Source organism: Trichechus manatus, unplaced genomic scaffold, assembly GCF_000243295.1.
Source record: "Trichechus manatus latirostris isolate Lorelei unplaced genomic scaffold, TriManLat1.0 scaffold00008, whole genome shotgun sequence".
Taxonomy (NCBI): Eukaryota; Metazoa; Chordata; class Mammalia; order Sirenia; family Trichechidae; genus Trichechus; species Trichechus manatus.
In genome coordinates, this window is record NW_004443944.1 from 20,299,168 (window position 1) to 20,312,973 (window position 13,806).

Here is a 13,806-nt window from a genome sequence, read left to right on the forward strand (position 1 = left end):
TTGGGTGAAGGGTAAGACAGTACACAATACTGGGGAAGCCAGCACATACTGTACAAGGAAAGGTCATGGAGGCTCCGTAGGCAGATCCAAACTCCCTGAGGGACTGAATTGCTGGGTGAAGGGCTGTGAGGACCATGATCTCGGGGAACATCTAGCTCAATTGGCATAACACAGTTTATAAAGACAATGTTCTACATTCTACTTTGGTGAGTAGCATCTGGGGTCTTACAAGCCTGTGAGCAGCCATCTAAGATACTCCTTTGGTCTCACCCCTTCGGGAGCAAGGGAGAATGAAGAGAAAAGGATACAAGGAAAAGATTAGTCCGAAGGACTAATGGACCACAGCTACCAAAGCCTCTACTGGACTGAGTCCAGTACAACTAGATGGTGCCCGGCTACCACCACTGACTGCTCTGACCGGGATCACAATAGAGGGGTCTGGACAGAGCTGGAGAAGGATGTAGAACAAAATTCTAACACACACAAAAAGACCAGATTTACTGGCCTGACAGACTGGAGAAACACTGAGAGTATGGCCCCCAGACACCCTTTTAGCTCAGTAATGAAGTCACTCCCAAGGTTCACGGTTCAGCCGGGTATTGGACAGCCCCATAAAACCAAATGGGACTAATGAGGCACAGCAGTCCAGGGACAAGGGCTAGAAGGCAGAAGGGGACAGGAAAGCTGGTGATAGGGAACCTAAGTTTGAGTAAGGATAGTGTTGGTGTGTTGTGAGGTTGTTAACCATTGCCATAGGGCAACATGTGTACTAACTGTTTAATGAGAAGCTATTTGTTCTATAAACCTTCACCGAAAGTACAATAAAAATAAAAAATAAAAAAAAGAAGTAAGAGAGTTAAAATCATATGGTTGTGGATTGATATCAGTATTTGGTAATACTTATCTTTATGAAAGATATGTTCAAAGATGAAATACATACACTTCTATTACAAATCAGCATTAACAGATGAACACTTTAATCAGTTTTGATTAGGAACACTAATTCTGAACCCAATTAAGCAAAATGTTATCCCTCCCGAAAAGAATTCCATTCTTCTCATTAGCAGACTTGTGTTACAAAAAATTATAATAATAATTATTATAATATGTTTTGAATTTCATCAATTAAAAAACTGTGGAAATAAAAAAGAAATAAGAGAAAACTTTAAAAAAAGAACATTCTGAACTATGTTCCACAGAAAATGAGCTGCTGGAGGTAGTAATAGGTAGTAAGGAGAAATGGTTACACTCAGGAACCCTGGTGGTACAGTGGTTAAGAGCTTGGCTGCTAACTAAAAGACTGGCAGTTTGAATCCACTAGCTGCTCCTTGGAAACCGTACGGGACAGTTCTACTCTGTCCTATAGGGTCACTATGAGTTGGAATCTACTTGATGGCAACGGGTTGGTTTTTGTTTGATTTGGTTGCGGTCAGGAACCACTGTGCTCTCCCAGGAGAGGAATATGGTGGGTCATGTTTCCCAGAGCAACTTGTCGGACTTGTGCTCTAAGGAATGACAGCTCAAAACAATAAGCTTAGGTTAATAAATACGTATCAGACTTTACTGCTTACAAACAGAAAAGACACTTCATTCAAACGTCTGTAAGGAAGTGACAGAAACTGATGACATTCCACTGAAAACCAAAAACTAAACCCGTTGCCGTCGAGTCAATTCCAACTCATAGTGACAGTATAAGACAGAGTAGAACTGCCTCATAGAGTTTCCAAGGAGCGGCTGGTGGATTCAAACTGCCAATCTTTTGGTTAGCAGCCGAGGTCTTAACCACTGTGCCACCAGGGCTTCACCTCCACTGAGGTTGGGCTGATATCACCTGGGGGGGGGTCTTTCTTGCCTGGCGAGACCCCACGTGAGTCACCTCAATAGCAACAACTCTCCGGTGTGGTCTGGAGGCTTTGTCAAAGATACTTCAATCACTGAGGAAATTCCAAGGTTTTAGAGGTTATGTCACAGGAAACAAGGACAATGACCAAATTCTTTGGCTGAAGTTAATTGTAAACCCCACAACCTGGTAGACTCCAGAAGCCAGAGATGGAAGACACCCTCACCATAGTGCCACGCACACACAGCATGAGTTTACATCCTTACATTCTGGAGGATGTTCCTGGGGCAGAGGGAGCAGAGTTAACATGAACTGATGAAAGGCATGTGGAGGCAGGGCTCAGTTCAGTGCAAGAAACCTAATAATTGAACTGAGGAGGTAGTGAGCTCCCCATAGCTGTATGTACATCCTCCAAGGATGCTTGAGGGGACTCCTGCCTGGGAGGAGAACCTGGCCTTGATGCCATCAGCCATCTCTCCAAGCCTGAAGAATTCAAATTTATAATGACTCTAAGCCTCTAATGGTTCCATCCCACCCAATCATAATAACTGTTGACTTGGCTGGCCAGGATACATAATTTTTCGTTTTCAAAAAACATTGTTTCTGCACCATCAGTGACCTTCCCCTCTCCATGCTTGCATTACTGTCTGTTAGCAGCATCTCTCAAGATGGCAGTTGATCTGGAAGGGGAGTGAGAGGGAAGCAGACCTGATTTTGCTTGCATTATAGGGCCTGTAAATGCAGGCAGGCCTGAGAAGGGCTGCCTAGACAGGTAGGTCTGTGTCCCTCTCTCCTCTCATGTTGCTATGGTGAGCAACCTATCGGGTCCCAAGCCCAGAACAGATGCAGGGAGAAGGGCTACAGGCTTGAGGACCATTCAAGAGGTCCATTAAAAGTGCAAACAAGCCCTGCCTTTCCTCTCTCCATAATGGACTAACTGTCTGCCTGCTGTACTAATGGGTCCTTGGCCACAAAGAAACCTGCAACGGCTAATGCCTCACTCCTCATGATGATGGATAAAGTGCTTTCATTGAGATCTCCATACACAGACTTACAGTGGCCTGAATTATTCCAGTCTGGCCCACTGCTGGTCATGAACATGAAAAATGCTATGGGACTGGTTATAAAAAAAAGACATTCTCAGCATCGTCAACAAACACCATGTCAGGCTTTGGGGGTATGTAAGAGTAGATGCTGAACAACCGGTTAACTCCCAATAGGGCCAATGGCACACTCCCTCCAACACTGGGTTGCAGACTTGGAGAAAATGAGCACTCTGTCACATAAGTGGTATAGAGGTTACAATTCTCCAAGGACAATTCTCAGCCGAGCATGCCAGGAGATGTACCTGGGCAGAGGGTGGGGGGTACAGTGAGCACAACTCTTGGGCCTCTGATTCCTGCCAGGAGACAGCTTGGTTGGAGGCACTAGAATTCTACCAGTCTGGGGCAAAGTCTTGCTAGATCTCAAGGAACTCCAAGTGAGCACTGGCCAAGCCATTTGTCCCCCTACTTTGAGCTAGGACTTTGGGTTTTCTCCCTTGGGGAGGAGGGAAAGTGTTTCGTATGTATGGGGAAAAGGGATATGAATACTTGGTGGTGACCAGAAGGGCAGACGGGGGAAGTCTGTAGGACTCTTGACAAAGTTCCTGTTCTCCTCCTTCTGGACATGTGGTACGACTGTACCTCCCCAGCCTCTGAAGTTAAGTGTGGCCATAGGACTTGCTTTGGACAATGAGATGTCCAGTGACATTCCACTCCCGGTAGAAGCTTGAAAAACTAGTGGATTCACTATATTCCTTCTTCCTGCCATGGAAGACAGCATGTACTGACATGGAGACTCCATCATCCTGGGCCCCAGTGACCACAGTAAGCAGATCTCCATCCCCAGCAACCTGCTTTGGACATGAAATGGCAATGAGACATAAACACTCAGATCTTGTTTTAAGCCACTGAGGTTTTGGCGCTGTATGTTACTACAGCCTAACCTTGCCTATATAATTAAATGACATGGTTGTGAAAGCTGCCATTGCCCAACACCTAGGTTTCCATTACAGTTTCATACTATCACACCAGTGAGTATCATCTGCTACATATCCATAGGTCATATGACAGTAACAAGATATCCCAGATGCACAGTCACATTGCATCTATCTAAAAAGTAGACAAAGACAATCACTTCAAGGCTCAGGAGAGACTGAGCACCATGGTCAGGGCCAGGACTTGGAGAGATGGAAAAAGTACCATTCATAACGGAAAAAAAGAAAAGAAAAAATAACTCAAAAGCATCTAGGATTAAATATATATATATACATATATATATATATCTCACAAGGTCACAGTTGATAGTGGTGGGAGGGACGATTGGGGTCCAGGCAGTCTTCAATTGTAACCACCAGTGAATTAAGTAAGAAAGTAAGAACGACTTGACAAGTTGATTGTACAATTCATCAAGAACAGGGGTTCAGCAATCTTTTTCTGCAAAGGGCCAGACAGTAAATATTTCAGGCTCTGCGGGCCATATGGACTCTGTCACAACTGCTCAAATCATGTGAAAGCAGCCATAGACAATATGTAAACATATGAGCATTTTATTTTGTAAATAAAACCTATTCACAAAAACAGACAGCAGGCTGGATTTGGCCCAGGGACTACAGTTTGTTGATGCCTGAGCTAGAAGCGTAAATTCTTGAGGATGGTCAGACTGTTTTGGAAAAACAAATAATAATGAGCAGACACTTTGCCTACCAGATATCAGCACATAATATAAAGATATCACAGTTAATTACTTAGAAGTGCATTATATTTATAGATAAATTTAGGGTGACTAATTTAATTTAGGGGGAATATTTATATTTATGATGTTGCATCTTCCCATTCAGGAATATGGTTTATCTCTACTGTCACTCAGATCTTGGGAGTTTGACAGTGGGGAACTCAAGGCCAATTTTTAGATAAGCAGAGAAGCAAGCAGAATGTCAGAGGGCCAAAGCCACTTACACCCTGAGGCATTTGTCAATACTGTATACCTGGAATTTGGTCCAGTCTTGTGTGAGGCAGGAGGGACAACAGTCTGCAGGGCCCATCCAAGGCAGGAAGTCTCATTGGAAATGTTTCCCATGTTTAGCAGGAACACCAAAGGGCTACACCTTCAGGGACATATGGGATAGATCTAACCCCTTCCTCCCATCCCAATAAGACTCCAAAAAGTCTACCCTGACCCTCAGCAGAGCAAGAGGATAAAGGAAGACATCCCTGAGAATTGTGCCCACAGACCAGCCCTCATGCCAATTTGTCCCTGGGACATAAAACCTGGCTCAGCCATAAACTTGGTATCTTAGTTTTCTAGTGGTACAGTAACATAAATACCACAGATTGCTGGCTTTAAAAAACAAATTTATTTTCTCACAGTTCTGGAAGCTAAAAGTCCAAATCAGGGTCTCAGCTGTGTTGATCCTTCTATGAGCCTCTCTCCTAGTTCCTGGTGTCTGCCAGCAATTTTTGGCATTTCTTTGCTTGTAGACGATATTCACATGGCATCTATCTTCCCCTGTGTGTATTTCTGCATCTTTTCTGGTGTTTTTATAAATCAGAAGTGATTAGATTTACAACTCACCCTACACTGGCATGGCCTCAACTGAGTGATTGACTACATTACATTAGATACATTATGGAAAGTAACTGTTCTACCCAAAGTCAACTGGTCTAATTACATGTAACTACTCCATGACAGCAACTAGACTAGTGTTTGGCAAAACCCTGGGAACCACAGCCTTGCTAAGTTGACATAAAATTAACCATCACACATGGTGTAGGTGGTTCCTGACTGTGGTGCCCCCAGGTGCCTAGCAAATCCTCTCAGAAGGAAAGAACATCTATCCCAGGCTTTGGGAAATCCCTGTAAACAAATTTTCAAGTATGATGAACAGCAAGCTGACCAAGACAACCAGTACACAAAGGAACAGTTCGCTTCAGTGAAAACCTACAAAATAGATCCACACATACTTCAGACATAGGGAATATCAGCTCAGATCTTAAAACAACTCTGTTTACCAGACTTAAAGAAATAAATGACAAACTTAAAAATACATGCAGGGAACAAGAAATTATTAAAAAAAAAAAAAGATGATGTAGCAGTTTTGAAAAAGAGCCAAAGCTTCTAGAAATGCAAATTATAGAAAACAAAATTAAAAATCAATGGGTATATTGGGCAACAGTTTGGTTACAGCAGAAAAGAGAAATAGAGAACTGGAGGATAGATCAGAAGAAGGCAGCAGACAGAAAAAATACAGAAGAGAGGCTGTGAGACACTGTAAGGGCACAGCGAGAAGTCCTAGCATTGGAGTCCCAGAAAGGGAGAAGAGAGAGAGACAATAAGAGGAAGGCAGTATTTAAAGAGACAATGGTTGAGAATTTTCCAGAATTAATGGAAGACACTAATCTACAGATCCAAGAGGCCTAAGAAATAAGTAAAAAGAAATCCACACACAATATCATAATGAAACTGCAGAAACAAAAAATAAAGGACAAATATTTAAGACCAACATAGAAAAAGATACAGCTGACCTTCAAAAGAAGCTAGGTAACAGTGGACTACTGAATTCTCAACAGTAACGGTGAAAGCTAAAAGAAATTGGATTCATTAGCTTCAATGTGAAGAAAGAAAATAATGAAACTATACTCAGCAAAAATCTGAACAAAACCAGTGTTATGGAACACTTCATATACAAACTATTTAATGGGAAACTAATTTGCTCTGTACACTTTCACCTAATGCACAAAAAAAAAAAATTTTAATTTCTCTCAAGAATAAGGGTGAGATAAAGACATTTTCAGAAAAACAAAAAGCATAGTTTGTCAAGAAGAAATTCTAAAATATAAACTTTAAGCAGAAGACAAGTGATCCCATATGGTAGGTCTGAGATACAAGAAAAAGTGAGAAGCAAAGAGAGAAGTAAATATGATGATAAGTGTAAATAAACATTGATAATATAAAATTACAATACAAATAATGTCTAGTGAAGCTTTTAAAAAGGCTTAAAATAAAGGGAACAATAACAAAAGTCAGGAGGGGAGTAAATGCAGAAAAAGCCATTGTATTATCCAAAAGGAAGGTAAAATGTTTATTAAATTTAACCCTTGATAAATTATTTATGAATGTTTTCATTTGTAATCTCTAAATGATTAGAAACAAGACTGAAAAATTTATGAAACAGAGTGAAAAAATTGAATGATTTTTTTAAATGCCTATTTAAAATAAAGGAAGAAAGGAAAAAAAACAAAGAATAGGTTAGAAAGCACAAAATAAAATGGTGGATTTAAACCCAGATATACTAGGAATTACATTAAATGTAAATGGACTAGATTCTCCAGTTGAAATACTACATGCCATGAACAATTTTGAATGGCAGCCTTCCCCAAAGCCACCATGACACTCACAAGCCATGGACCAGGTAGACTTTTCCTGATGACTCAAGCTGCCCATTGTGACCACTCTTGATTGCTCCTTGACATCGCACAGTGTTACTCTCAGTGTTACTCTCCAGGGGTTGGAGCAGGTCTTTACCTCCCTGTGTGGCCTCGGGACTGCTGTGCTTTTTTGGCTCTTGCATCTGCTTTCTATAGTTCTTCTGTCTCACATGCTATTTGACAACTTTGTCTGCTCCGTGTAGCTGCTTCTGACAGCTCTTTGTCTCTCTTCTAATCCATCATTCCTGGTCTCTGAGGACAAAGAACGTGAGTTGTTAAGACTTTCATCTACAGAGTTCCAAGCTAGGCAGAATACAGCTCCATCCTTCTTACGAAAGGGCTTTTCTGCAAGGGGCATTTTATTTAGACTCTGAGTAGTGAGATGCTGTGCTTCAAGAATAATTTCTTATGGAGCCAGAAGCCTTAGAAATTTGCCCTTACAACCCTCACCACCGAATCCCACTCAGCCGATTTCAATACCACCTGGCATCTTGCAGGAGAAAGAACCCCAAGAAAGCCAAAAAGATGGCCAGCTGCAAATACAATGCCTGCCACGTGGTTCCCATCAAAAAGCTGCAGGAACATGAGGCCACCTGTGTGAACAGAAGCAGTGTGGAGGAAGATGACACCTTGAACCCTCTGAAAGTTAGTCTTCCAAGTTCAGAGCAGAATGGAAACACCCCTCAGGCTTCCTCCTGGCTTCCCAACCCCGATATCTGGAATGTTGATGGTGCTAACTGCCACCCCATGTTTGTCCTTAAGACTTTTGTTCCCCAAAAGCTTGTTTGTGAAAGCGACACAAGAGAGTCAGAGAGAGAGGAGACACCATCCCTAACTACCACCCAGAAAACTCTCAGGCCAGGAGAGTGAAATGCCAGCAGGAGAAAGGAAACACACGTCTCTTTTATGCACGAAAGGATAACCAACTCATCAGAATAAAAGACGCACAAATTAAACTACACTAGGATATATTTTCTCCCCCAAAAGGCTTAAAAATATTCTGCTGGCAAAGGTGGGGTGAAACGGGCACTCTCATAACATCGGTGAGAACCTAAGTTGATACAACCTCCATTGAGGGCAATTTGGTAATAGCTACAAAAATTATCTATGCACACACGCTTCCATCAAGCAATTCTATGTCTAGCAATCATTTCTGTAAATATATTCACACATACAGAAAATGAGGTAAGTACAATGTTATTTATCACAGCATAGGTGCTCACTTCAGCAGCGCATGTATTTATTGCAGCATTATCTGTAGAGGCAAAAAAGTCAGAAACAATTTAAATACCCATTTGGAGGGCCTGATTAAATGAATTATGGGGCAGCCGTACAATGAAATAGTATGCTGCTGTGAAAAAGAGTGAGAATGCTCTTTCTGCACTGCTATGGAAAGGCTAAGGCATACTGTTTAACTCAAGGGTCAGCAAACATTTTCTCTAAAGTACCATATAATATTTTTGGCTTCGCAGGCCATATAGTCTCAGCTCTGCCATTGCAGCACAAAAACAGTCATAGACAGTAGTAAACAAATGAACATATGTTCCAATAAAACTTTATTTACAAAAACAGGCAGCAGGCTGGATTTGGCCCATGGTCCATAGTTTGCCAAACCCTGCTTTAACAGATAAAAGTAAAGTTCAAAAAATTATATATATGCCAGTATTTTTGCAGAGTTGTGGGAGAGAATGTGTCTGCGTATGTGCTTGTATTTGCGTAAAATTTCTCTTGAAGGATACATTTAGAACAGGGATCTGCCCACAAAGCTTAAAATATGTACTTTACAGAAAAAGTCTGAAGAGAAACTTTATACTATTATTGAACCATGTGAATGTATTATCTAGTCAAATTAAAATAAATATTTTTTAAAATCAGCAGATCTAAGCCTTAAGCCGTTTGAAAGTTTTTCAGGAGGAAATCTTTTTTCTTTAAACAACACAAATTTATCATTTTACAGTTTTGGAGGTCAGAAGTCCAAAATGGGTCTCACTAGGCAAAAATTAAGGTGTTAGCTGAACTGCATTGCCTTCTGGAGGCTCTAGGGGAAAATCCGTTCACTTGCCTCTTCCAGCTTCTAGAGGTAGCCTATATTCACTGGTTTGTGGCCCTCTTCCATCTCCAGAGCAGGAATGGGCAGGTCTTTCTCACACTGCAGTACTCTGACATCAACTCTCCAGCCTCCCTTGTCCACATGTAAGGAGCCTTGCGATTACACTGGGCTCACCTGAATAATCCAGCATACTCTTCCTATTTTAAGGTCAGCTGATTAACAACCTTGATTCCATCTGCCATCTTAACTTCCTGGTGATTAGGATGTGGACATCTTTGTGGAGTCATTCTTCTGCCTATCACAATGTACACTTCCACATACAATCAGCCCACTCTCTGGATTACTGCAGAGCAAATACCAGACATTATCTCGTTCATAGCTATTTCAGTATGTATTTTTAAAAGATCAGGATTCTTAAAAAAAAGAAAACGACCACACCTAAAAATAATCACAATGCCTTAATATCAACTATCCAATCATTATTTATATTTCCCTTATTCTATCATAATTTCCAAAATATTTTAGTTCATTTGAAACAGAATTCAAATAAGATCCATACACAACATTGAATAATTTTCTATTAAAAGGACAGCATCTCTGAGGATACCTAATATTGCCTTAAATCATTTTAATTATACTCTTGGTTAAAACATACAAATATTAAACCAAATATAAATCCCTCAAGTGTATGTATACATACATAAATCTATATCTATGCATCTATAAAGCAGCCCTGGCTGCACAATCATTAAGCACTTGGCTGCTAATTAAAACATTGGAGGTTTGAACTCACCCATCCACTCCATGGGAGAAAGACCTGGCTATCTGCTCTTATAAAGATTACAGCCTAGAAAATCGTATGCAGCAGTTCTACTCTGTCACATGGAGTCACTATGAGTCAAAATCAATTCCACAGCACCTAACAACAATGCATTTAACTCATTGCCAACGAGTCAATTCCGACTCATAGTGACCTTATAGGACCAAGTAGAACTGCCCCATACAGTTTCCAAGGCTGTAAATCTTTACAAAAGCAGACTGCCACATCTTTCTCCCGCTGAGCAGCCGGTGAGTTTGAACTGCTGACATTTTGGTTAGCAGCTGAGCGCTTAACCACTACTCCACCAGGGTTCCTTGTGGTAAGTGTAGAATTAACAAAACATTTGCCACTTCAACATTTTTTACATGCACAATTCAGTGACATAAATTACATTCATCATGCTGGGGAACCATCACCTCTGTCCCTTTCCAAATTTTTCCATCACCCTTATCAGAAGCTCAGTGCCCCTTAAGCAATTACTCCCTCTCTCCCCTTCTCTCCTAATAAACTGTGGTCTCTATACACTTGCCTATTCTAGAAATTTCATATAAGTGGAATCATACAGTATTTGCCCTTTTGGTCTGACTTATTTCATTCAACATAATATTTTCAAGGTTCATCATGTTGTAGCATGTACCACAACTTCATTTCTCTTAATGACAGAGTAATATTCCATTGTACGTATGGATTACATTTTATCTATTATCTGATGATGGACATTTGGATTGTTTCCATCTTTTGGCTATTGTGAATAGTGCTTCAATGAACATTGGTGTACATGTATCTGTTTGTGTTCTTTCTCCACAATTTTTCTATAAACCTAAAACTGCTCTAAAAAATAGTCTATTAAAAAAGTAAAAGGTAAGATGCAAACTATAACTAATGAATAGCAAATTATAAAACAATTTTATTTAAATAAAGCTTAAATTTTTATTTAAAAAAACATTCTATTTAACTCACTAAATCAAATATATTTCCATTCTGATCAATACTACCAATACTTGTAAGACAGAGACAGTAAATACGTGAAATGTGCACCACCATCTACACCTCCCATGCACATAACAGACACGACTAATCAATCATAGCACCTTCAGAATCTTTCTCACACAGTGCTCCAGGCTGCCACTACAAAGTGTTAGAAGTTTGCTCTACAGTGACGGAGTCCCCTGTGGTCAGGGCTCCCATTAAGCCACTCACCCACATGACCTGACTTGAGGTATTTTAGGAAGAGTAGTGGTTGAGAGCTACGGTGAGCTACGGCTGCTAATGAAAAGGTCGGCAGTTCAAATCTACCAGCTGGCTCCTTGGAAACCCTATGGTGCAGTTTTACTCCGTCCTATAGAGTGGCTACGAGTAGGAATCAACTCCAAGGCAATCGGTAAGGGAACATTAGTCCTTTAGGGAAAACCCCCGCCTGGAGATCCGTAAAAAAAAGACCACGCAAGAGGAATGTCTGTTCTAAATTCCTGAGATGGATCTCAGCCGGCTGTTATCTCCCCTCCTCAGTCCTCACTACCTGCCCCCACCGAGCCTGTCTCCAGATGAACAGCTGCTGTAAGCCAGATCTAACAGGGACAATCATAAAAACACTCGTTAGCAGTGATAGTGGCCACAGCAAGCTAATGCTGGGGTTGGCACCAGTGGTTGAATACAAAGAAGAGCCAGCAAATGGCCTGGACAAAAGGTAGTCCACCAGCCTTGGGCAGCGGGCAAGCTTTCCAAGTTCATGTGAGGGTTCCCGGCAAAGGGGGAGACTAGCAGAAAAGCTGAGTCCTGAGGCAGAGGCAGCTCTGGCATGGCAAAAGGAAGGAGAAAAAGGGGAGCTACATTTGGGCCAGATGCCTTGCAGACAACTGTTTTAGTAAGTCCTAGCTACAACACTGAGGGGCAAGTATTTTTATCTCCAATATGTAGATGTGAAAAATGAGTCTCAGATGAGTTTAAGATAATGGTGGTAGAATAATGTGGAAAAGGAGAGCGAGAATGGTAGCACAACTTGATGAATGTAACCAGTATCACTGAATTGTACAGGTAGAAATTGTTGAAATGGTGTATCTTTGACTGTGTATACTTTCACCAAAATAAAAACATTAACAATAATATAAAAAGTGAGTCTCAGCGAAGTTAATTAACTTGCCTTATTTCACAAAGTTACTAAGTGGCAAGTGGCCTAATTACATTGACCCCAAACCTAGCAATATACTACATATAAAACAGAATGTGTGCATGGGTTGCCAGAAGGCAAGGACAAGAATGTTCATAACAGTGCTATTTGTAATAGCTAAACTGGAAAGAGTCCATACGCCCTTCAGGAGAATGGGTGAGACAATGGTGGAAAAGTCACAATAGAATACTATACAGCCACGAGAACAAACAACTATAACTCTTCAAACCAACATGGATAAATCTCACAAACATAACGTGGATTTCAGTTTACATAAAGTTTAAAAAGGGGGGGGGCGCAAAACAAATCTATGGTGTTAAAAGTCAAGATAATACCCTTGGCTAGTGGAGAGGGGGCTTCCGGGGTGCTGTGCAGGTTCTGTTTTTTGTTCTGGGTGCTGGGTACATGAGGAATAGTCACAATGGCTTTGGATTCTAGAATTTTTCACCTCATTCCTTTTCAGCAAAGTTCTGGGAACCTTAGACCCACTAAGTTCTTCTACCACATTGTTGAGCCCAGGGTCCAAGGGTTTTTTCTTTTTCTTTTTTTTTAGTGGACACAGGTCTCACCTTCTCTATTAGCTAGCTCTTGCTATGATAATGCTGAATAACAAACCGCCCCATCACTCAATGGCTTCAAGAAAACATTCTTACCCTGTGTCAGTTGAGGGTTGGCTAGTCTAGACTCACAAACACAAGCAGACAAAATGACACGATATTGAACATTTGGACAACATTGTTGTTGTTAGGTGTCGTTGAGTCAGGTCTGACTCATAACGACTCTATGTTCAACAGAACAAAACACTGCCTGGTCCTGCGCCATGCTCACAATCGTTGTTATGCTTGAGCCCATTGTTGCAGCCACTGTGACAATTCATCTCGTTGAGGGTCTTCCTCTTTTTAGCTGACCCTCTACTTTACCAAGCATGATGTCCTTCTCCAGGGACTGGTCCCTCCTGATAACATGTCCAAAGTATGTGAGACAAAATCTCGCCATCCTTGTTTTTAATAAGCATTCTGGCTGTACTTCTTCCAAGACAGGTTTGTTCGCTCTCCTGGCAATCTGTGGTATATTCAATATTCTTCACCAACACCATAATTCAAATGCATCAATTCTTCTTCAGTCTTCCTTATTCAATGTCCATCTTTCACATGCATATGAGGCGACCGAAAACACCATGGCCTGGGTCAAGGACACCTTACTCCTTAAAGTGGCATCTTTGCTTTTGAACACTTTAAAGAGGTCTTTTGCAGCAGATTTGCCCTACGCAATACATCATTTGATTTCTTTACTGCTGCTTCCATAGGTGTTGATTGTGGATCCAAGTAAAATGAAATCCTTGACAACTTTAATCTTTTCTCCGTTTATCATGATGTTGCTTGGTCCAGTTGTGAGGATTTTTGTTTTCTTTATGTTGAGGTGTAATCCATACTGAAGGCTGTGGTCTTTGATCTTCATCAG

General features: G+C 41.0%; 1 protein-coding gene across 1 annotated transcript; it reads left to right on the forward strand.

The window, feature by feature from the left end:
* Window positions 1-7,716: 7,716 nt before the first annotated feature.
* On the forward strand, window positions 7,717-8,178 carry GTSF1L (gametocyte specific factor 1 like). Its single transcript, XM_004370332.1, has one exon. The coding sequence runs from the start codon at window positions 7,717-7,719 to the stop codon at window positions 8,176-8,178; it is 462 nt and encodes a 153-aa protein (XP_004370389.1).
* Window positions 8,179-13,806: the final 5,628 nt, after the last annotated feature.